The 22,895-nt window shown below is 51.1% G+C and overlaps 3 protein-coding genes across 15 annotated transcripts in view; 1 reads left to right on the top strand and 2 right to left on the bottom strand.

Moving 5' to 3' along the window:
- Window positions 1-2,188, bottom strand: part of MROH7 (maestro heat like repeat family member 7) — a 55,257-nt gene extending 53,069 nt beyond the window's left edge. For 4 of the 5 annotated variants that reach the window (XR_012028107.1, XM_072820340.1, XM_072820342.1 and 1 more), the window contains exon 1: window positions 1,887-2,077. The gene's annotated coding sequence lies outside the window, so the exon portion shown is untranslated. The other variant, XM_072820341.1, reaches the window with a different exon arrangement.
- Window positions 2,165-22,174, top strand: FAM151A (family with sequence similarity 151 member A). 3 transcript variants are annotated; one of them, XM_072820346.1, is made up of 10 exons: window positions 2,165-2,668; window positions 4,061-4,214; window positions 11,239-11,509; window positions 12,511-12,657; window positions 16,178-16,330; window positions 17,351-17,510; window positions 19,068-19,292; window positions 20,003-20,142; window positions 20,863-21,006; window positions 21,412-22,174. In XM_072820346.1, exons 2-10 carry the CDS (start codon window positions 4,200-4,202, stop codon window positions 22,083-22,085), a joined length of 1,929 nt encoding a protein of 642 aa, XP_072676447.1. In that variant the 5' UTR covers window positions 2,165-2,668; window positions 4,061-4,199; the 3' UTR covers window positions 22,086-22,174. The 3 variants fall into 3 exon arrangements, with proteins under 3 accessions (XP_072676447.1, XP_072676446.1, XP_072676448.1); XM_072820345.1 differs by having other exon boundaries at window positions 2,165-2,675; XM_072820347.1 differs by lacking the exon at window positions 4,061-4,214.
- Window positions 18,272-22,895, bottom strand: part of ACOT11 (acyl-CoA thioesterase 11) — a 51,604-nt gene continuing 46,980 nt past the window's right edge. For all 7 annotated transcript variants that reach the window (XM_072820352.1, XM_072820348.1, XM_072820349.1 and 4 more), the window contains exon 16: window positions 18,272-22,397. In XM_072820352.1, coding sequence (XP_072676453.1) covers window positions 22,242-22,397 — 156 coding nt within the window. In that variant the 3' untranslated portion in view covers window positions 18,272-22,241. The remainder of the gene's footprint in view (window positions 22,398-22,895) is intronic.

The raw sequence follows: 22,895 nt of genomic DNA, 5'->3' as shown, positions 1-22,895 counted from the left end.
CGCCTGCCTTCAGCCCAGGACATGATCTTGAAATTCCGAGATCGAGTCCCACATCGGGCTTCCTGCCTGGAGCCTGCTTCTCTCTCTGCCTATGTCTCTGCCTCTCTCTCTCTCTCTCTCTCTGTCTCTCATGAATAAATAAATAAAATCTTTAAAAAAATCAGTGAGCTAAGGACAGATCAATAAAATTTACTTAATTTGAACAGAGAGAATGGACTAAAAAAAAGTGAACAGAGCCTCAGGGGCTGTGATACAATATAAAATATCTAACACCCTTAGAGTTCCAGAGGAAGAGAGAGTACTGAAAACATTCAAAGAAGTAATAGCTGGAAACGACCCAAATTTAGTGAAAGACATAAAGATGTCAACTGTGTCTAAATCTGGCAACACTATGCCTAAAGAATGAAGGGGAAATAAAGATATTCTCAGACAAAGAAAAAATGCATACCGATCCAACTATTCCATTCCCCTGTAGCACCCCTCTGTGACTCCTCATGGGTTTTCAAATGATGGGGTGTAGCTAAAGTTTTTTTTTTTCTTATTTTTTTTTATAAGACAGATTTCTGGGCTTCCACTGTGCACCTCTGAGGGGGCTGAGAAATTAGACATTTATCAAGTTCTCCCCCTTTCACTCCACCCCAAAGTAATTATCACATAACTGATGGGTAGGCCACTGGTCTACAGGCATCCTGGTCTACAGCATGGTGGCTGTGTTGCTTTTACTAAGAGCCTCAGGCCACAGCGGGCCTTGATCTCTCTAGCACCAACCATTCCCTTCCCCACTCCCACACGTGAACCACTCTCAACTTCTCAGATGTGTTGGCCTCCTTTTTGACTTGGGGCCTTTGTAAATATTCCTTCCTCTTCCTGTAAACTTCTCCATTTAAATCTCCATCACTTTCCCTGGCTATCATGTAACATTTTAGATGCCAGTTCAGGTGTCCCTTCCTCCAGGAAGTCTTCCTGGGACCCTCAAATGTGGGTGGAAGTGCTCTCTGCACGTGCTAACTCTGTCCTAGAGGATCACTCTGTTCATTTTATGTCTTCTCTCTAAGAAATGGGCTTAGTCAGTCTCTGCCTATCTTGTTACCCCTGTTTTCCTAGCACATGGCACAGGGCCTAGCACACAGGGGAGGTTCAGAAACATTCATGGAGTGGGGGATGGACGGATCGATGACAACTCTTCAAGATAGGTATCATTATCCTCACTTACTGGCATGTTAATTCAGACTATTTGGGAATCCAAAATAATGTTTGTAAAGCCCCAGGAAACGGTAGTCAGAATCCATACCAGATCCTCTCAATTTTGCTTTTCCTGCAATTTGATATTTCTGAGCCATGAATCACTCAATGAAGCCGTATCTTCCTGTTTCTCATTCCCTAATCCCATTTCCACTTAGGCCCCTACCCTAGGAGTTGGTAAAGTCCAACGAAAACAACCTAAATGTCCTGATGCCCAGTTATAATGCACAAATCCAGGACTTTGTGGGCAGCTAGACCCGAATTTGGAACCACTCGGTCTCTCAACAGTGGTGTGAACATGGGCAGTAACCTCGCCATGCTGAGCGTCAGTCTTCATATTCAATCCATAAGATTAGTGTAGGAGAAAAAATGGATAATGCACATAGGATCATAACACCTGAGCCCCAGTAGTCCCCCAGTAAATGCTCGTCCTCATCACCCCTTTCTCCCTCTGGGTGAGGGTAGGGTAGGGGGACTTGAAATAAAGACCCAGCCTGGCTTCCAGTTTCTCTGCCTTCTTCCGTCCCATGCCCACCAGTCTATGGCATTCTCTCCTGGGTCTTCTCACCTCCCCCAGCTCCCACCCACGGTGTTCTCAGATCAAGCCTAAACTCTTTCTCCATGAGCCAAGTTCAATGTGTTACCTCCACCTGGGGCATCCACGTGGTAACAGAAAATTCAGCCTTAAGTCAAAAGTATGAAGTCCTAACTGTGGAATTACAGCCAGAGGGGGGAAGACTTCTCCCCAGTGGGGGCTGGAGTCAAGGTGGTAACTGCCTTGTAGAGGCTGGGGAGGCTGCCCCCACCCCTGGGACTTTCCCAGAGCCACCCCTCAGCTTACCTAGTCTCCCCCCAGCCCAGGCTGGTGTTGCGGTCTTTGTGAGGTCACCGTGACTTAGGAGTCCCCGGCCAATGAGGCCCCACCTCTTGCCGACAGGGTAGCTAGAGGCAGGGAGGTAATCCTTTCAAGGAAGGACCCTCCACCACAGCCGAGAAATGACCTTACTCAGTTGAAGTCCAAGTTCCTTGCCCAGCTTTCAAGCCTCCCCATCAAAGCCCCTCACCGTACAACCTAAGTTCTTGTTTATCTCGGGGTAACAGCCTGGTTCTGAAGAAAGTTACAGGCAGGGGGTGCAGCGACAGAGCGGGCCCTGCGGGTCGCGGGCTGTGTATGGAAGGCCTTGGCAGCAGGCAGCCCGTGTGGAGGAAACGGAGAGCCACGGAGGGAAGAGCCTGGCCCAAGGTCATGGGTGTCCCTTATCTTTTCCCTGCTCCACCCTCTGCCTCCTCACCCGGGGCGCAGATAAAGTGCAGAGCAGGGCAGGAATGAGGAGGGCCCGGCCGCCCGGAATCCAGACCCTGAAACCTAGATTCCCAGATAAGGAATTGAAGACTCTACTATCTACTCAGAAGACACTCGTAACAAGTGAGAAGTAAGCCGATTAAGATTACCAGTGACTCCACTGAAAAACCCGCTGGGCATGGTTTACAGCGCTGTAGCGAACCTCTCCACTAAGCTGTGTTCTGGGTTACCCCGCTCATTAAATCCCACCTGGATGGGCAGCCCGGGTGGCTCAGTGGTTTAGTGCTGCCTTCAGCCCAGGGCAGGATCCTGGAGACCCGGGATCGAGTCCCACGTTGGGCTCCCTGCATGGAGCCTGCTTCTCCCTCTGCCTGTGTCTTTGCCTCTCTCTTTCCCTGTGTCTCTCATGAATAAATAAATAAATTATTTTTTAAAAAAATTAAAAAAAAATAAATCCCACTTGGAAATCTGCCTCAGACCCCAAGGTCCCCACCCCAGGCGCCTCCGGGCACTCAACAGTGAAATCTCTCCTGTCCAGTCCACCTCAGTCCCCCTTCTCTGCCCCCACCCCTCTGCCTCCCGCTCTGCCAGCTCCAGGCTCTGTACCGCACCCCCACCCCTCCGCACCCTCACCTGGGGCAGGGGGAGGAGGCCATCTAGAGCTCCGTCCCACTTGCCTCTTCCACCAACCAACCAACATGGCCAAGTTTTCTTTCTCAACAAAATCCTCCTTGGGCAGGAGCTCCTGTCTTGTCCCAGTAGCCCCTCACTCGCTCTCCAGCTGCCGTGACAAGCCTCTCCCAAGAACCCACTCTTGAGTTAGGGACACATGGGGCTCGGCGGGGCTAGGTAGGGGGCCGTGGAAGAAGGCCCACAAAACTCCCAAAGATGCCGAGGGTAAAGAAACCAGAGATATGGAAACAAACCAGACCACCCTGCCCTAGGTGTGGGCGGGAAGCGGGTCTTTTTTAACAACAGTCATCTGTCACCAACAGAGCATAACTAGTCCTTATTCAATGGTGATATCAATAGATAGGGTTAAAAGGGTTTAGGTTCCCTGGTTGGCTTTCAAAAACAGACCGACCCTACAAGCCCCCGAGGGCAACCCTGTCGGGACCCCTCTCACTTCCGAGAACTTTCTCTGTATCTTTGCTTAATAAACTTCTGTGGCTTCACTCATGCTCCTGCGTCCTCGGAGATTCCTTCTTCGACTCCGTGAGACAAGACCCAAGCTCTCCCGCATCACCCTGACGCCCCTAGCCTCATGCCCCCCCATTTAACCAAACCGTCCTTCCAATGTTGTCCCCAAATCTGTCCCGTCCCTCCAACCCCACACCCTCCACTCTGGCTGGGGTCCTTATCACCAGGAGCCCAGAGGGAGCCCAGATTTGGGCCAATCATTGAAATACTGGCCCGCAGGGAAGCGCCCCCTCCTGCGCTAGCCACCACTGTGTGGCTGCAAGGGAGCCCCCCTGACCTCATTCCCACGCCTTCAGCGTCTCCCTCTGCCCACAGGTCACGTCCAGGCCGTCTGGCGCCGAGGCCCCTCCACAGCCTGCTCCTGCCTCTGCCTGTTTCTGCTGCCTTTTGATTTTGTTCATTCCTACTGGAACCCCATACGCACACGGGCAACCGCACGGATCTGCCAATTCTGATGAATTCTCTTCAAGTGAGTGCAGCATGCAGCCAGCGCCCAGACCTAGAAATAGACATTGCCAGGACCCCAGAGACCTTTCAGTCACCATCCCCCATCAAGGACAACCACTAACCCCACTTCTAGCACCATCGTTTAGATTTGCCTGTTACTGGACTTCGTTAAGTGGAATTATACAGCGCACACTCTTGTTTCCAGCTTTCTTGGTTGAGCATGGTTTGTGAGACGTCACAGATTTTTGCATGTGGTAGCTTCTCCTTCCAAATACTGGCTCCCTTCTGGTCTCTTCCTGCTTTTTATCTCTTTCCAGAATGTTCAGGTAGTTGTTTTTGGTTTTTCTTTTTAAGTTTTTTTCTATTTTTTTTTTTTTTAATTAAGTAAGCTGTATGGCCAACGTGGAATTTGAACTCACACTCTGAAATCAAGAGTCTCATGCTCCACTGAGTGAGCCAGCCGGGTTCCCCCAGGAAATTGTTTTTTTATTTTGTCCAGAGAAGGATTCCTGGGAGGCCCAGGGGTTGACAGGCTGCCTTTAGCTCAGGGCGTGATCCTGGAGTCCTGGGTTCGAGTACCACATTGGGCTTCCTGCGTGGAGCCTGCTTCCCCCTCTGCCTGTGTCTCTGCCTTTCTCTCTCTCTCTCTCTCTCTCTCTCTCTCTCTCTCTCCCTCTCTCTCTCTTTCTCTGTGTGTGTCTCTCATGAATAAATAAATAAAATATTTTTTAAAAATCAAAATATATATACTTTGTCCAGAGTTTGCAGCTGTTATCTCTAGGAGGGTTGATCTGAAGGAGCCACATTGCCATTACTAGAACTGGAATCTCTCCTTTTAAATTTTTTTCTTATTTTTCTTTTTTTTCTTACTTGCTTTAGGATTTCTGAATTGCTTGCCTTCTCTTACTCTGCTGTTCTCTTCTACTTGCATGGAAGTTACATAGTCCATGTCTTAAGGTCTTTAGGGTTACACTGGCCATTTTTTTTAAGATTTTATTTATTTATTCACGACAGACATAGAGAGAGAGAGAGAGAGAGAGAGGCAGAGATACAGGCAGAGGGAGAAGCAGGCTCCATGCCAGGAGCCTGAGGTGGGACTCGATCCCCGGACTCGATCCCGGGACTCCAGGATCGCGCCCTGGGCCAAAGGCAGGTACCAAACCGCTGAGCCACCCAGGGATCCCCTGGCCATTTGAACATGCATATTTGCTGGCAAAGTCTAAAATTAAGTAATAGTGTTATCTGCCTTTGGAAAACCAACAAATGAAAACCGAAAGGACCTTATAAGAGTTTCAGTTCAGTCAGCCACCTGCCAACTTCTACACTATTGTTATTCTTTATTTTAGCTTGTTTTTGTTTTTTACACCCTACCAATTAGACATTATCGTTTTATGTGATCCATGTTTGTTTAGGTTTGACCAATATCTTGGATGACTATTTTTGAAGCTGAATCTCAGACCCATTATCTGGGATCAATTTCCTTCTGCTTGAAGAATAGTCTTTCTCAGGGAGTCTGAGTGGCTCAGTTACTTAAGTGTCTGATTAGCCTTTATCTTTCCTTAGTAAGAGTTTGTCAGTGATGAGCTCTTCTAGTTTTTGCTTGGAAAAAAAAAAAAAAGAACACTTCATTTTATCCTTTCTTGAAACTCTTTTCACCGGATGTAGAATTCTAGGGTATCTGTTATTTTATTTGAGCACAGCAATGGTAATATTAATATTTCACTGCTTCCTGGCTCTCATTGATGCTTTGAGAAGTCAGTTTGCCAGCTTTTTGGGGCTGATCAACCTATTATTTCTGGCAGCTTCTGAGATCTTTGACCTTGATGTTCTGCCAATTTTTCTATGACATATGTAGTTATGGGTTGCTTTTTATTTTATTTTTTCCAAGTTGAGATTCGTTGTGATTCGTAAATCTGGAGGTTGTTGGTCAATCACTTAGAAGTGTTTCCACAAATATAAGAAAATAACTGCCTTTCTCTCATTCTTTCTCAGTTCTTCTACAAGTCTGATTACACATATGCTTGCCCTTCTCTCTGTCTTAACGTTTCAAACTTCCCCATCTCTGATTTTTGGATAGATCTTGTCTCATTCTCAAATCAGCTGTGTCTAAACTATGTTAAGTCTTCCCATTAAATTTTTTATTTTAATTGTATTTTTCATTTCTGGAAGTTCTGTTTTGCTCCCTCTCAAATCTACTTGGTCATTCTGTATAGTCTACTGTTGTTTGTTTATATTTTCAAGCTAGCTTTTATTTCTTTAAACATATCATTTTATTCTCTTTGTGGTGGTTTTTACTTCTAAAGACTTCATTGGTCTGATTCTGCTATTTGCCTTTCTGTCAGTTTTCACTCATGGGACCTTGTTTTCTTAAGTGTTTTGGGGTCGTGGACTATGAGCTGTTCATTTTCCTTAACTCTTTGCCTGGGAATTCCTAAAGTCCTGCTTGAAGCCATGTTCCTCTTGAAAAGACTTGTTTTTGCTTCTGCTAGTCACCTTGGGGCACCTCTGGCTAACTTAAACTAAATTATACCATTTAGAAATTTTGGACCACTTAGGCAGTATGAATTTGGACCAAGGACCAGTATGAGGGATAGCCTGTGTTTAATAATTTTCAGAGGAATTTTTTAAGTAGGATCCATGCCCAACATGGGACTTGAACGCATGATCCCAAGATCAAGAGTTGCCTGCTCTACCTACTGAGCCAGCCAGGTGCCCCCACAGAAATTTTTTTAACCCACAAGTACCAATATCAAAACTGGCAAGTGGGTTTATTTCTCTGTAACCCTCACTAAGGGTGCAGCATTTAGATTCCATTTTCATGAAGGTGTATCTAGAATCCCCACTTTGGAGGGGGCCCTGGGCTTTACGCCTTGTCACCTCAATCTGTACAGCCACCAGAATGGAGGCTCAGCGTCACCAGAGTTTGGCAAAATTCCTCAGGACAGAAGTCAGCCTGACAGTCGCTTATCCCTCAGAGCTCCTGCTTGCATGTTATTTTTCAGTCTTTTCTTACATTAGCTGAGAGATGCACTTTAAGAGATTATTATATTTTATTCAGCATTTAAATTGTTTTCCCTGGGGGTTTGTCCAGTGTGTCTAGTCCATTGTACCACTGGAAATATTCCCCAGTATCCTCTCCTCCCGTTTCTTCCTGCACAATTGCTGCTGTAGCAACACAGTGGTTTCTCCAAACTTGCAGTAATGATTCTTGCCTCTGTGCCTTTTCTCATGGTGTTCCCTCCATCTAGAATCTTCTTTCCATCCCACTCTGTTGCTCAGAACTGGGTTTGCCTCTTGGTGTTGAGCCAAAAGACACAGCCAAGCCCAAGAATAGGAAAAGGAAGGGTTTTACCTACAAGAAAAGGAACATCCTGGGGGTCTTCCCCAAAGCAGTGTCCTCTCAAGTAACAAAATTGGGGGAGTTTTAAGCTAAGATGCACAGTATTCATGAAGGGACTTGTGTAATGGGGAATACAGCATGGAACTGGGGCAAAAGTTACGTGATGGTGACTAAGCCCGGGTCAAATCTCGAGGCCTTCCTTGCAAGGGTCAACATTATTGATTCTCTGGCTCCAATGTGGGTCTGGTGTCTCAGGGTTCAGAGGGGCTGAGATCCTGCAGAGATAACTCAGAATGTGTAGCAAGTCAATCTTCACTTCTGAATATGATAGGGCAATGTTCTGGGCTGTTTTTTCTTACATTCTTTCACAAGATGGCTGAGGGCCTAAGATGACTTCTCTTATGTCAAGAAAGCTATGCTTATCTTTCTTTTTCTGGGAACCCCTACCTCTTTCTGCTTTCAATTCCTCCTCACTTCACCTGTAAACTCCTACCTATCTGTCAAAACCCTATAGGTATCATCTTCAGGAGGTCCTCCACGATGCCCTCCCCATAGCAGGGTTAGGATTTTCTCCTTTGCTCTTGCAGCATAGCTCAGAACAGTTATGACAGCATGCTGTAAATTTTCCTGCTCACTTCCTTATTTCCTTCATTATACTGAGAATGTTTTAAGGACAGAGATGATGTGTTTTCATCTTTGCTTGCCTGGTACCCAAAGCCTGACCCAGAGCTGGTACCCAGCATCTTCAATACTTATTTGCCGAAGAAATGAGTCTTCTAATCTAATTCTTGCTCTAATCCACCCCACCCCCACCCCCGTGCCTCCCTCCCCAAGCCATGCTGTTACAGCAGCAATAGAAAACTAGCACATCCATTAAAAAGGCAAAACAAAGCAAAAATACTAATAATAAATGTACACTGAAATGACTGGAAAGACTTTCTATAAAATGAAAAGCAAATTATAATAGGTTAGTGGATCTCATTGTTCATTTTAAGATAATAACTTCCTTTTTCCATGTTTTTGAATTTCCAATACCTTTCTTTTTTTTTTTAAGATTTTATTTATTTATTCATGAGAGACACACACAGAGAGGCAGAGACACAGGCAGAGAGAGAAGCAGGTTCCATGCAAGGAGCCCAATGTGGGACTCGATCCTGGGTCTCCAGGATCAGGCCCTGGGCCAAAGACTGGCTCTAAACCGTTGAGCCACTCAGGAGTCCCTCCAATACCTTTCTTATACCACTTTTATAAGGGGAAAAATAATAAGCTTTTATTTTCTCCCTAAGAGATATACCCCACCCTTCAAGATCCAGATCACACACTGCCTCCCCCAGGAAGCTTCCCAGATAGCTTTGATTTGGCCGGAGGGCCTTCTCTCTGCTCCCATGGCCTTAACGCTGCAACTGGATTCGAAATGTCTGAGGAGCAGGGTCCATGTTAGATTCTCCCCTAGACTCAGCAGGCCCCAGCTAGTGCGAGTTGAATGTTCATGAGCCGGATTTTTCCTAGGTCGGGTATCTCAAGGCTGCATTTCCCCACACTCTGATGAACTTCTCTGGGGGGTTGTGGGGGATGCAGCCTCACAGAAGCTGGGGGGAGCCTCTCCGGGCCCAGTGGGCAGAGCCTCCTGCGGTACCAGCTCTAAAGATAGCTGCTCCTCATCTGAAATGCCCGTGCTTTCTAACACCCTCTCATTTCTTCTCTATATCAAAGTGACCCAGGTAACAAAACCTGGGGTTCACACTTTGGCAAGCCTTTCTGAGTGGTGTGGTGGGGGAAGTCATGTGGCTGGGGGGTTGAAGGGATGGTGGTGAAACAGATGGCCCAGGTGCCAGGGAGAGTCGGAGCATCTCCAGCCATTTCTCAATCAATACCAGCTTCCAGGATCACCTTCCAAAATGCAAAGCTAAGCAAGTCTTTCTCCTGCTTGTCCCATAGGTGAAGGTTTCCCATCCCATCCAGGTTGGGGCCAAGCTCTTTATCAAGGTGACCCAGGCCTCTCGCCTCCCTAGACCCATCTCCCCAAGCACCCCTACTCCCACCTGGTGATCCAGTCACACTGCACTGCCCACGTCCCCAAGCAAGCCTTCTCCTACATGCCTTTGCTCCCTCTCACGCACATCGCTTGCTTTATCTGGAACATCCTTCCCTACTCCCCTTCCCCATGGTTCTCCAAGTCAACTCAAGCCATGCCTCTTCTGAAGGCCACCTGGCCCCGTAGAAGGTTGGGGCTCCCCCTCTGTGCTCTTAATCCCCTAGTGTCTCCCTGATCCATCATGCTCCCCCTGAGGGCCCTGCCATTGGCACTTGCCAGGTCTGACATCCTTATGGGCTTGAACTCCCCTCCTTGAGCACCAGCACTAGAATGGCTACTCTATATCTGAGATGCTGAAGCCTCCTGGCATCCCTCAGCTTCTTGTCTCCTACAATATGTCATGGGTGGTGGCTCCCTAGAGCCTGGCATAGTGCTACATGCAAAAGGGAGCTCAGCAACAGTTGGTTATCCATCTCATGAGAAGCGTCACAGGCAGTGGAGTCTTGGCAGCCTAGTGTCCATTTCAGAGCTGTTCCACTTGCCAAAAGCCAGAGCTGGATAAGGTCCTTCCTCCAAGATGTAGCCTGCAGAAGCCACAGAGCCAAGAGAGGCAGGCAAGCTCAGAGCTCACTGGCATCTTTCCCAAGGATAGTGAGCAGCACACAGTGTGCTGCTTGGAACAACCCTTCTCTCTTTGCCTTTGGGCAGGAAATGATGCTCTCACCCTCATTTTAGTCCCAAGCCCCAGACTTCTATATCCAGTGTCCTCCTAGCTCTTCAGGGATGACCCACAAGCCCCATGACTCCACAAGGCCTGAACCTTACTCCCTCCTGACCTGCTCCCCAGCCCCTAGCTTCCTTCCATCTGCTGATCTAGGCATCATTCATCATTCTAGATATTCTTACATATGTGCACACATACATACGTCCACATATACATACACACGCACACACACTCTTGAATCAGTCACCCGTAACCCTGATAGACATCTCTGAGAACCTCTATAAACCAAAGTCCTGTGTATATTACAGGTGATTCTTGGACTCATTTAAACTCCAGGGTCCCTGAAATAGGGATAGTTTCTAACTTACTTCCCACACCGGAGCCCCCAGGACACTCTCAGCATGAGGTGGTGACTCTGCCCTTTTGTTGTGGACTCTCTGCCCCAGGAGTGGCTTCTGCGTGATCGGGGCTGGTACACCAAGCCTGTTAGCTTCAAACTCAGGTAGATAATCTATCAACCACAAGCTGGGATGGAAGGAAAATTCATAGGCCTCTGGCAGATATAATCTGTCCTTGTCATCAACATTTGCCTGACCTTGGTGACTTCCTGGGGCAAGGCAAAACAAGGAAAAGATCAATCCAGCCTCCACCTTTTGCACAGGGGAAGAACAGGGCCCGCGAGGGGAAGACCCCTGCTCCAGGTCTCAGGAAAGCAAGGGCCAGCTGGGTCTAGATCTCCGGTCTCCCAACTCCCAGGCAGGAGGAGGCAAGCAGGGGATAGGGGCTTGGCCCAACATTCTCTGGCCTCTTAATGTGCTCAAAGTTCATTTGGGAGGTGGTAGGCCTTTCTGCTTGATTTGTTAAGATCCTGGGAGGGTGTGGATAGAAGAGGAGGGTGGGGAAGGGGGAGGAGCCTCAGAAGCTATCTCTGCTGTTGACGCTCCTAGCCTGCAGGAGCCAGAGTGCCTTGGTGGAGAACTGGATGCTACCAGGGGCTCCTGAATTCCAGCCGATCCCAGCAACAGAGAGCCTTGGGGGACTCTGAGCCGTGGGGACTTGGAAGGCATTCTCCAGAGAAGATCGTCATGGGCTGCAATAAGGGGTGCTCGATGAGTGGGACCAAATGGGCCCTTGTGGGCAGTGTCAGTGTGGTTCTGGTGATTGCCCTCGGATTGGTCCTGAGCTTCACGCTGCAGCAGCAGCAGCACAACCAGCCAGGTAGGGGCCTTCCCGTCATGCCGTCTGGTTGGCTTCCCATCCACTGCTCTGATGGCCTCCTCTCCCACCCCGCATCCCCACTAAGACCCTAGCCCCAGCAGAAGGCCCCATCAACCTTCCCCTCCTCTGCCACCGGGCTTGTTGCCTTCAGCCCAGGCCTCACTCCTGTACCCCTGAGCAGACCTTCCTTTCTGGGGGTCACGTGGCTCTCAGACTCAGCAGACGGAGCTCAATCCATCTTCCCCCCCACATCTGCTCCTCCCTGTGTCCATTTGGGTAAAGGGCCCCTCCTTTCCCACAGAAACCTGGGGGTGGCCTCCATCCCCCCCCCTTCTGCCTCATGTCTGTACCCTCAGGCCTGGCGTCTTGAGGCCTCTGTCTTCCCCACCTCCTGACCTCCCTGCCCACCGAGCTCTCAGGCCTCCAGTGTCCTTGATCCCTGCTGGGGCTTCCCTGCATACAGCCTCTGGGTACGGCCTACGGCCTACTCTCCCAGCCAGCCCTCGCTCTGCAGCCCCTGAGAGGGGCTCAACACAAGCTGCCTTGGCTGCCCTCAGCACATGGCCAACCCCTTGCTGGCGTTCACAGTCATTGACAGCCTGATCACAGCACCCCCTTCCAGCCCTGCCCTCTCCGTGTCTCCACTGCTATCTGTACCAGGCCAGTGGCATTTCTCTAGGTGACCACACTCTTTCCGTCAGCCCAGGCTCTGCTTATGCTGTCTTCTCTGTCAGGAATAACCCAGACCTCCTTTTCTGTCACATTTACACCCATCCTCAAGCCCCCTTAAATGTTCCCTCCTCTGTGACCTTCCTGACTCCCCCAGCTGGTTGGGCATCAGGAGCCCACACATTTCTCTCACAATGCTGATGACTCTGGGGTCCCTGTCTCTCTGCTAGACATGCCCTGGGAGCCCGGGGATGATCAGTGGGATGAAACGGGCAGGAGTCTCAGGCAGAGGTGAGAATTGAGGTGAACAGCCCCCTTGGCTTTCATTCCAGGCTGTGAGCAGGATGCGGTCTGCCGCCCCGACGCAGACATGCTAGACTACCTTCAGAGCCTGGGCCAGATCAGCCGACAGGATGGTCTACTGGTCAGCTGGTACCACGCGGCCAACAGCCGGGAGCAGATGGAAGCTGCCCTACGCAGTAAGTCTGGCTGCCAGGACTGGGACAGGCCAGGGAGGGGATGGTGGAGATGACAGGAGAGCAGAGGTGGGCTGAGACAGCATTACCTATGTGGTGGCATGATGGTTTGAACCAGATGTCTGATTCTAAAGTCATCAAGTCCTGCCCTCTGCCCCAACCACCTGCCAGCTGCCAGATGTCCTGGCTAGGAGATCCTTGCCCTCAAAACCTATGGAAGCCAGAAGATGTGAATTTGAGGCTCAGTGCTATCAAAACTGAGCTGTGAAAAGCTGAGCAAATTGTGTAATGCCTCGGAGCCTCCAATTCAGAGTGATTATGGCAGCTCTAGGGTAGCAGACACAAGTCACATCCTGGCCCCACTACATCAGGACCTTGGCCAAAGAGAAGGCCAGCGGCCCCAACCAGGCAGTGCCCACCAGCAGGGAGCATGGAAAGGTACCCCTTAGCCTAGCTCAGGGATCCAGAGGCCCAGTTTCCTCCTGAGGGTTCTGCTACATCACTGGAGTAGGCCCCTGGGAAGAAGGGTGGTGCACAGCTGGGGTGAGGACCCTGAGTGAGACCCAGGGGCAGGGTTAGGCTGGTGAAATCAGAACTGGGTTCAAATCTGACCTTGGCTCTTTACTGCCAAGTGATTTGGGACAGGTGACTTCATCTGCCCACAGTTCAGTTTTTCCCTCTGCAAAACGTGGATAGGTAGACTTTCTGTACCATTTATCATCCAAACCAAATTATGCTGAGCCCACAGAAATATACCAGACTAACCTAGGCAAAGAGGGGGATACGGCCATGTAAATAATAATTAACACTTAGTGAATGCCTAACCAGGGATATCCTATTACTTAATTTTTGTGAGTGAGAAAAAGGTACAGAGAAGACCTGCCAGAGTAGTATAGATTGCTACCTGTGTGTCCCAGCGCTCACGCCTGCAGTCTGGGTTCAGGTCTGTCCTGACATGTGGGGGTGAGGTGAGGGGACAGCTCCATAACTTCCTGTCCACTCCCTGGGGAGCCAGCCCTCCTTCCCTCCTGGGGCCACAGGAAATGGGTCCTTCCCTCTTCGCTTGTTCCTTCCTCATACCCCTCCCAAACACCAGATTCAGCATCTAAAGGCAAGTAACAACTTTTCATGACGAGACGATTTTGCCAGGAAGAAGTTGTTGGGGGTAGGTGGCAATCACAAGGAGGCATGTTAGGTCCAAAATGTACTTTCCACTGGTCTTCAGTCCAATTCACTGAGCATTCACTGAATCCCTGGGTCAATACCAGGAGGAAGGCTCAGAAATGAGTGAGATGTGACCTAGTCACATCTGGCCCCCTTGCCGAGGGGCTCCCAGTGTCTCCAAGGAAGGCAGTTAGTGCAAGTCAAGCCAAGCAGCAGCATCAGAGGGTCACAATGACTCAGATGGCTCTCAATGCACCCCTGCGTCCCTGAGACTGGAATGCTCCCCCACCATTGGATGGGGAAGGAGACCCCAATGCATCCATTCTCATTGAGCTCTTACCTGCAGCCCAACCCAGTTCCAGCCTGATTTATCCAGGCCTCACTGGGGCCCCAAGCCTTTCAGACCCCTCTCTCTGCATTCCCAATGAACCATGAGATAAGATAAAAGAATTTTGAAAAAAAAAAAAGAATTTTGTGCTCAAGTCAGAAAATGAAGGCAGCCTTCATAAAGCCCTTCATGGTTTAACAATGTGTTTTTATGTTCACATCCTGTTTCCATGGCCTGGGGAGGTCATCCCCATCTCGCCAATGAGGAAACCAGGGAGTCCCGCACTCTAGAAGCAGGGTCCATAATTTTGGGATGAAATGGGATGATGTGAAATGCCTGGCTCACTGCCAGGGACATCCCAGCACTCACCTTCCTCCCCCTCCTGGAAATCTAGGCACCCAGGTTTTAGAGAAATCTGCAAAAATTATCTGCAGCTTTGGCCAAGCTTATCTTTCTGGACCTGGGCTTACTGATCCTTTTTTTTTTTTTTTTTAAGGTTTTATTTATTAGAAACAGAGAGAGAGAGGCAGAGACACAGGCAGAGGGAGAAGCAGGTTCCATGCAGGGAGCCCGATGTGGGACTCAATCCCAGGTCTCCAGGATCATGCCCTGGGCTGAAGGCGGTGCTAAACCGCTAAGCCATCGGGACGCCCTGGGCTGAAGGCGGCGCTAAACCGCTAAGCCATCGGGGCCTCCCTGGGCTTACTGATCTTGATTTTTCTATCATTAATCCATTCAGTTGTTCATCATTCAACAACCATTTTTTTAGGCCTGATACCATCTAGGGACCCAAAATTCAAGTGATGGTCAGTTCAGACAAACCCTGCACCTTTGGTGACCACACTCAGGAAGGCTGAGGTTAATTAAGTGAGCAACTAACTACACAGGGCCAAGCACTCAGAAGAGTAGCACAGAGGCAGATGACTAAGGCAGACTGGGCATAGGGTTCCGGCATGGCCTCCCCAAGGAAGTGATATTTTAAGCCAACGCTAGCAGATGAGCAGAAGGTAGCCTAGTAAAGCTGCAGAGGGAAGAGTGTTGCCAAGGCAACAGCCAGGAGGAAGAGCCCAGAGATGGGAGGACAAAACAAATTCAAGCCTCACTACTCAAAGTGTGGTCCCTGGCCAGCTCTCCCTAGAAGCTTTAGATATGCAGTCTCAGCCCCGCCCCTGACCCGCTGATCAGAGCTTGGATTTTAACAGTTCTTGGGTGACATGAATAGAATACTCACTCTCAGTTGCTGTGTAGAGCAAGTCTAGAGGTGAGAAGTCAGGAGGTTGTGAGTGTAAACCAGGAGAAAAGGCCTCTTGTGAGGCTGTAGAGCTGAACTCGACCCCCGTCCCCCGCCCCTCCACTACACACCCCAAACGCCCAGTGACTCTGGCAGGGACTTCTGGGTCCACTTCCATTGGGAAGGCCTTAGCTCCCTCCTAGACCGACTTCTGGAGGACAGGATTTTAAAAATTGAAATTTAAAAATCAAAATAACAATGCTCTGTGCTTTTAGGGCACAGGGAGATAGGCAAGCTCTTGTACTTCAGGCGGGAACATGAATCAGAACAATTTTTCTGGACAGTAATTTGATAATATGGGTTTTTAAAATGGCCCTGCATGGCCCTGTCTCAAATTCCACAAGTAGGGATTAGAAATAATTAAAAAAACCGGGATGAAATATGCATCATTAGCAAAGAATTGGAAACTACCAAAATGTCTCAGGAAGAAGAGGTGGCTACCGAAATCATGGTGAGCACCCTCAAACAGAGCATTTGTAGCCTTTAAAAAAGAAATGATTGTGAAAATGTCATAATATTGAAAAAGATTAAAATTCTAAATGCAGCATGGTCTCGATGTAAAAAACATACATAGACAAAGATGGAAGAAAATACATCAAAATGTGAACTATGATGGAAATGTGGATGAGTATTGTTCTTCCTGCTTTTCTGTATTTTCCAAATGTTCTTTGATAAATGTGTCACACTTTGATGATGGGGAAAAAAAATTGCGAACTGACTGAGTTCTGCGTCTCTCCCAGGCAACGCTATGGTCCTGGAGGCAGACGTCAACATAGAAGGACTCAACACAGCCAACGAGACAGGGGTCCCCATCATGGCGCACCCGCCAGCCATCTACAGCGACAACACCCTGCAGCAGTGGCTGGAGGCTGTGCTGGCCTCTTCCCAGAAGGGTAAGGACTCTCTCAGCCCCTCCCTGGCCCTGTGGTCCCCTTCCCCCCGCCCCCCAAGCCAGGACAGTCCCAGTCTCCCTGCTCATTGCCTGGACTTTCCCACCCAGGCATTCCAGACGCCCAGGCCCAGGGCATTCTAAGTGAGGTGGGGGTTGGGAAAGGGCAAGGTACACCATAAAGCACCTGACGTGCTCAGATTGCTCCCTCTGAATCCTCCAAAACTGGGTACAACCTATTCAAAGCCCAGGTCTGCCCTTCCATCCCAGGTCCTCCTGCCAATTTTGGTCAGAATCCGGGTATCAGCCTTCCGCTTCTCCCCGGCTCTGCCATCCACCCACATTCTGCCCCAAACCCAGGCCCTCTCATCTTCCCTCCATCACTATGGGCACATCTGAGTGAGCTTTCCAAAAAGCCAACTTTGTCAGTCCCCCTCTTCAGCCCTGCATGGCTCCCCATTGTCCTTGGACAGTGTCGTCTCCTTGACCTGGCTTTCAACCACCCTCTCCAGCTTCCCAGCCTCATCTCCTGTGGTTCCCCTCATCGGCAGTCTTCTCCAACCCCTCGCTGCCAGAATAGCACAGGCCTTTGTTCACGGGTGGGGGGGCTCCTTCCACCTCCACGGCCCCCCTCTATTCAAACGCTACCCCTTCCTGCAGGCTACGTGACCTCCACACAGGCTAAGTTGGCTTAGGACCCTCTAAGCCTGCCCTGTCCAAGAACCACAGTCTTTTTTTATCCTGCGCTTGCCGGCCCCTGCACCAGCCTAAGTCTAGACCCTTAGGTGGCCTCTGACTTGTCCCCGCCAGGGGCAGGGGCAGCTCCTTCCCCTGGGGGTCAGCTAGGCCTGCTGGAAAGCCCTCTTCACACCCAGCCGGAATCTGCTCCCTGCTTTCCCACCTCCTCCCCCACCCTATCCCACCCCAAACCTGCTCTCTCTGCTCCAGGAAGTCGTGTCTGCTGGCTCCTTCTGCCCTGAGCATGAGGGGCCATTTCCCCAAGCCCTCGGCCCTCTCCCCACAGGCATTAAACTGGACTTCAAGAGCATCAAGGCTGTGGGCCCCTCGCTGGCCCTCCTGCGGCGGCTGACAGAGGACGGGAAAGTCCGGAGGCCTGTGTGGATCAATGCCGACATCCTGAGGGGCCCCAATGTGCCCATCTCAATTGAGGTCAATGCCACGCAGTGAGTATTCACTTCTCTGCCCCAGCTGTGTCCAGCCACACCATAGAATCTGACCTTAGCCTTTGTACATGCTGTTCCCTCTGCCCCAAGTGCCTTTCCCCATTCCCTGTGAACCTTTGCCCAGTCGTTGCCTCCTCCAAAAATTACCCCGACGTCCCAGGCTGCGGAGAGCCTTCATTCACACTTCCTCCTAACACAGCCCTGATTTCACTGGGCTGTCTCAGCCAGATGGCAGGTTTGTGGTCCCTACTCCATGGTGGACTCTGGGAGGGGAGACAGGGCCCAGCCCTTTCTGTATCCTCAGTGACCACGGCAGGGCTGGCCTGCCAGAGAAAAGTCTAATAGTGCTAACTCCTTCCCCAGCCTCTGTGCAGTCCCAGCACTGCCACCAACAGTCCTCACGTATTCCAGCTGCCTGGCGCTCTATAGTTTATAATGAAAGGCCACATAAAAGGAGAAAGTGTGTCAAATTTGACCCCTACTTAGCAACACTAGGTTAAGAGAATCTCCCCCATTTTGCAGAAGAGAAAGCTGACAGCAGGGATCCCTGGGTGGCTCAGAGGTTTAGCACCTGCCTTTGGCCCAGGGCATGGTCCTGGAGACCCGGGATCAAGTCCCACGTCGGGCTCCCTGCATGGAGCCTGCTTCTCCCTCTGCCTCTCTCTCTCTGTGTGTGTGTGTGTGTGTGTGCGCGCGCGTCTCTCATAAATAAATAAAATCTTTTAAAAAAAAAAAAAAAGAAAGCTGACAGTAATCGAGACTCAATTTGTTGAATGTTTATTATGTGCCCAGACACTGTTTCTAAAAGTACTTTCGTTATCAAGAAAATGAGGTAGGTACTATTATTTTCACTTCATTAGTATAGGAACTAACTCATCGTAGTTGTATGACTGGCCTAAATCTAAATATTGCAGAACAAAGATTCAAAGCCAGGTGTCTTCCTGATTCTAATCATCCATCTCTCCATCTGTCCAGCCAGCCAGCCAACAATCCACCCATCCAATATTTATTGTGATTCTCAAACTGAGGTGCCTTTGGAAAGCAGCAGTTGGAAAAATGTAGTCAGCGGCCCAAGATAAATATGGCTCATCTTCTTGGAGCATTGATTTTACTCAATAGTTTGGGGAGAAGGAAAGGGCAAGAATAAAATTGAAATCAGGGCAAAATTTAAACGGAATTTAAAAATAATATCTGAAGTTTTACTCATGACTAAAGAGTCTAGATCCCCACATCTGGGGCCCTGGCTTGTCTCTCCTGTCCCAATGGGGATGCTGAAGAGGCCCTGCCCTACCAGAAGGGATGCCATCTTTGAGAATCAACGAGGTTGAATGAGCTGCCCAAGGTTAGAGGTAGGACCTCAACCCAGAACCCCCTGGTTCCAAAGTCCATGCCTCATTTGTAGGACCTCAGTAAGTCACTTTTTCTTTTTAGGACTCTGCTTCTGTCTTCATAGTCTACATTCCATAGGACTAGCCACTTCCTAGCACAGTGGGAACCCGGGAGGTGAGGAAGGGGCCAGCAAGGTTCACAAAGGCCAGTATCTCTGTTCCTTGGCAGGTTTCTGGCCTTGGTCCAGGAGAAGTATCCTGAAGCCACCCTGTCTCCGGGCTGGACCACCCTCTATGTGCCCCTGTTCCCAAATTCAACATACACCCGAGCCATGGTGGAGAAGATGCAGGGGCTGCTGGGAGCACTGCCACAGAAGGTCACCTTCCCCGTGCGCGCTGTCATGGTACGGGCTGCCTGGCCCCACTTCAGCTGGCTTCTGGGCCAGTCGAAGAGGTGAGAATTCCCATGCCCCTGCCACAGCCCCTGAGCCACCAAACCCACCCCCAGGCACCAATGCCCCCAGTGGAGATTCCAGATGCTTAAACATATCTGTCCAATATCTACTGGTGGTCCCATCCTCTACAATATCCCTGCTCTCTGCTCCTATACCTCTGGTGATGGGCTGACTACCCCCGGAGGCAGCCAGTCCATTGGTGGATAACTCCACCTAGTGGCAAGTCTTCCTCCCGTGGGAGCCAGCTGTGCTCAGGATTGTCTGTCCTGTAGGGACTGGAGGACTCCCATCTGCACTCCTACAGTCTGCTTCCAGCTGCCCAGTCCCACCATTCTCAGCCACTTCCCACAGGAGCTCCAAGGGCTGTCTCGTTCTCCCTCCACACCTAACTTCTTCCCCACTGCCCTGTACCCATCCCTTTCTGTCCCTGTCCCTTTCCTAAGACAGGAGCAGAAATAGACACTCCCAGTGAGGATGTAGGGCAGGCTGGTCCCTCCTGCTCAGCGTCTCACTCATTCTCCCTTCTGAAGCTCCTGTGGCTTCTCCTGCTCCTGGGAAGGGGGTAGTTCTCAGGGGAGAAGGGGCTGGTGGGAAGCTGAAGGCCAGATGCCCTATCCCTGCCCAGTAAGGCTCCAGTTCTGAGCACAGGAGTGGGGCCGTGGACCTTGCTGGGTCCAGGCAGGCGCTGAGCTGGCTCTCTGGGCCGCAGGTACAGCCTGACGCTGTGGCAGGGTGTCATGGACCCCGTGTCAGTGGACGATCTCCTCTATATCCGAGACAACAGCGCTCCCCACCAAGTCTACTATGACCTCTTCGAGCCTGTCCTGTCGAAGTTCAAGCAGCTGGCCGGTACGGAGGGGTGTGCGGTGGACAGGGAGGGTGGTGGGCCTGGATTCTGCACAGGGCACCATTTGGTAGACAGTGGAGCAGAGCTGGAGGGGTGATGTAGCATCATCAGAAGGGAAAATTCAGAGTGGAATCAGGTCAAAGGATCCTTTTAAGCACCTATGGTGTGCCAGACCTCGGTATGGTAGGCCAGAAGCAAGGATTCCATTTTATAGTTGGGGAAACAAGTAACCTACACAAAGTCATTCGCTTGTACATAGCACAGCTCAGATGCAAAGCCATGTTTGGTTCCCTTACAGTATAGTTCCTCAGAGACCACCCCCCCCTCCAGTGCACCTACTAATTAGTGGCCCAAATGTTACCCATTCGCTTGTCCCAACCTCTCATCCCCTTGACCCTGGACCTAGGAGACCCTGCAGTTAAGTCATCTCAGAGGAAACCCATTGACTCAAACCCAATAGTAGACTCAACATTAGTACCATGGAAGTCACACAGGTGAGGGGAGGTGGAATTCTGGTTTGGGGCCAGGCCAACTCGGCTCCATCAGGTTCCAACCCCAGTAACTCTGCTTGTTGGCTGTGGGACCTTGGGCAAGTCCCGTCTTGTCATCCCCAAGGGGAGAACCTCTGCCTCAAGGCTGAGAAGAGTGTGTGTGGGCACAGGGCGCAGAGAAGGTGCTCAGTGAATGGTGGTCACTTCATCTTGACAATTTGGGGCCCACAGCAAATGCCACGCGGAAGCGAATTTACTACACGGGAGGCAGCCTGATACCTCTTCTACAGGCCCCTGAGGGGGATGGTCTGAGCGTGGAGTGGCTGGTTCCTGACATCCAGGGCAACGGGAGAACCGCCACAGTTAGCCTACCAGGTAAGATGGGCCTTCAGCCCCTGCGCTCCTAGCCCACCCGCGGGCCCTTCCTTTGCTCGGGGCAGGAAGCTAGGGCCTCGGTTACCATGGTAATGTGCTGGATGCCGGTGGCGCCTGCAGAGTACGGTGGCATCAAGAGAACAGGACTCCTAAGGCTCATATCCCTGAGGGAGAGGCAGGCACAGGCCCCAGGGCTGGGCCAGCAGCTCATCACGTCATTCCCATGACCCCCGGGAACCTTTGTAAAGCACCCTTTCTACCTGGAGCCCAGACCATCCACACAGATCTTGGCAGATGGGGCACCAGCTTCTCCTTGGCTGCCTCCATCACCACCCCTTTAATAAGGGCGTCTGACACCTCACTGTGACCTGAACTCCTGACTCTATTCTCCACTTCCTCTTTCAGACGGAGAAGGCATGATCCTGCTGAATGTTGGCCTCCAGAGGCCTGCAGCCAAGGACCCCGTGCCCATCATACATGTCCCAGGAGGTCCCACCATGACGCTGGAGGCCTGCCTGCTGCGGCTCGCTGGGCGGCCCGGACGCTGGGGTGTCCATCTGCACATAGCAGAGCCCACGGCCCTCCGGCCATCCCTGACCACACTGGCCCACCTCTCCACCCTCGGCCACCTGACCCGGCCTGTGTGGATCGGGGCCACCATCTCCCACGGCAGTTTCACAGTCCCCGGCCACGTGACTGGCAGGGAGTTGCTTGCAGCCGTGGCTGATGTCTTCCCCCATGTGACAGTGGCACCAGCCTGGCCTGAGGAGGCACTGGGCAGTGGCTACAGGGAACAGCTGCTCACGGATATGCTGGAACTATGCCAGGGTCTCTGGCAACCTGTGTCCTTCCAGCTGCGGGCTGGGCCGCTGGGCCAGAACATGGTCGGAGTTGTGGCCAGGCTGCTGGCGGCCTCCCCCCGGGCCACCGTCACAGTGGAACACGGCCCAGAGGGGGGCGACTATGCATCCGTGCAGGCAGTGCTGCTGGCAGCCAGGGCTGTTGACAGGACCCGGGTCTACTACAGGCTGCCCCGGAGTTACCGCGAAGACTTGCTGGCGGATGTTGGCAGGAACTGAGCGCCCACTGGAGCTGGGCAGGCGGAGCCCTGGGTCAAGGCTTCCCACAGGGGTAGGCAGGAAGCAATAAATGCCTCTGCCTTCCTCAATGCACTGCATGGTGTGTCCCTGGGGGCAGGACAGCAGGAGTGGGCACGCGGAGGCTACTGTGGGCATCTAGAGGGTCTGGAGGCTGGGGGCCAGATCGCTTCGATTGTCCAAGAGGAACTGCTCACAAGCCTTGAAGGTGGTGTAGAACTCCGAGGAGAGGCCAGCCACGTTGGTGGTCACGTAGTTGAGAAAGCCTGGGGTAGCCTGGTTGTAGTAGGACACCTGTGGGACAGGACACCATGTTCAGGGAGGCTGGGCAGGGGAAGGGAGCACGAAGCCCATGGGAAAGGCAGCAAACACGAGCCAGCACCCTGGGGGTGGTGTGACCCCCCTTCTGGGGGCTGAGAATCCTGCTTTCCTCAGTCATGGGCCTCCCTTGTCAGATGGGGAAGGTTCTGGAAGACGGGCTGGGCCTTCAGACCCCACCACAAATAAATGGTGGTGCTCTAGGGTCATAACAGCAAGTGAACACCAGCCTAATTCCTGCCTGGGTGAGTCTTGGGGTCCTAAAGTGGCCGGGCTCCGAGGAGGGGGGAGCTGCTTGTACTACCCCACCCTCGCTTGCCCTCAGCCTCCTCCCCCACATTTTCAATTAGCACTGACTGCCCTGCTGAGCTTTATGGGCCCTGAGAGCCACATAAAGCATTTCCAGACAAGAGAGGTATATAAATAAATAAATAATGAGATGAATTTTAGATCAGAACCCAGGCCTCTGCCCTC

The sequence above is a fragment of the Canis lupus genome, chromosome 3, assembly GCF_048164855.1.
Source record: "Canis lupus baileyi chromosome 3, mCanLup2.hap1, whole genome shotgun sequence".
Classification (NCBI taxonomy): domain Eukaryota; kingdom Metazoa; phylum Chordata; class Mammalia; order Carnivora; family Canidae; genus Canis; species Canis lupus.
The sequence above is the reverse complement of the archived record's forward strand: the minus strand, read 5'-3'. Positions and strand labels throughout refer to the sequence as shown.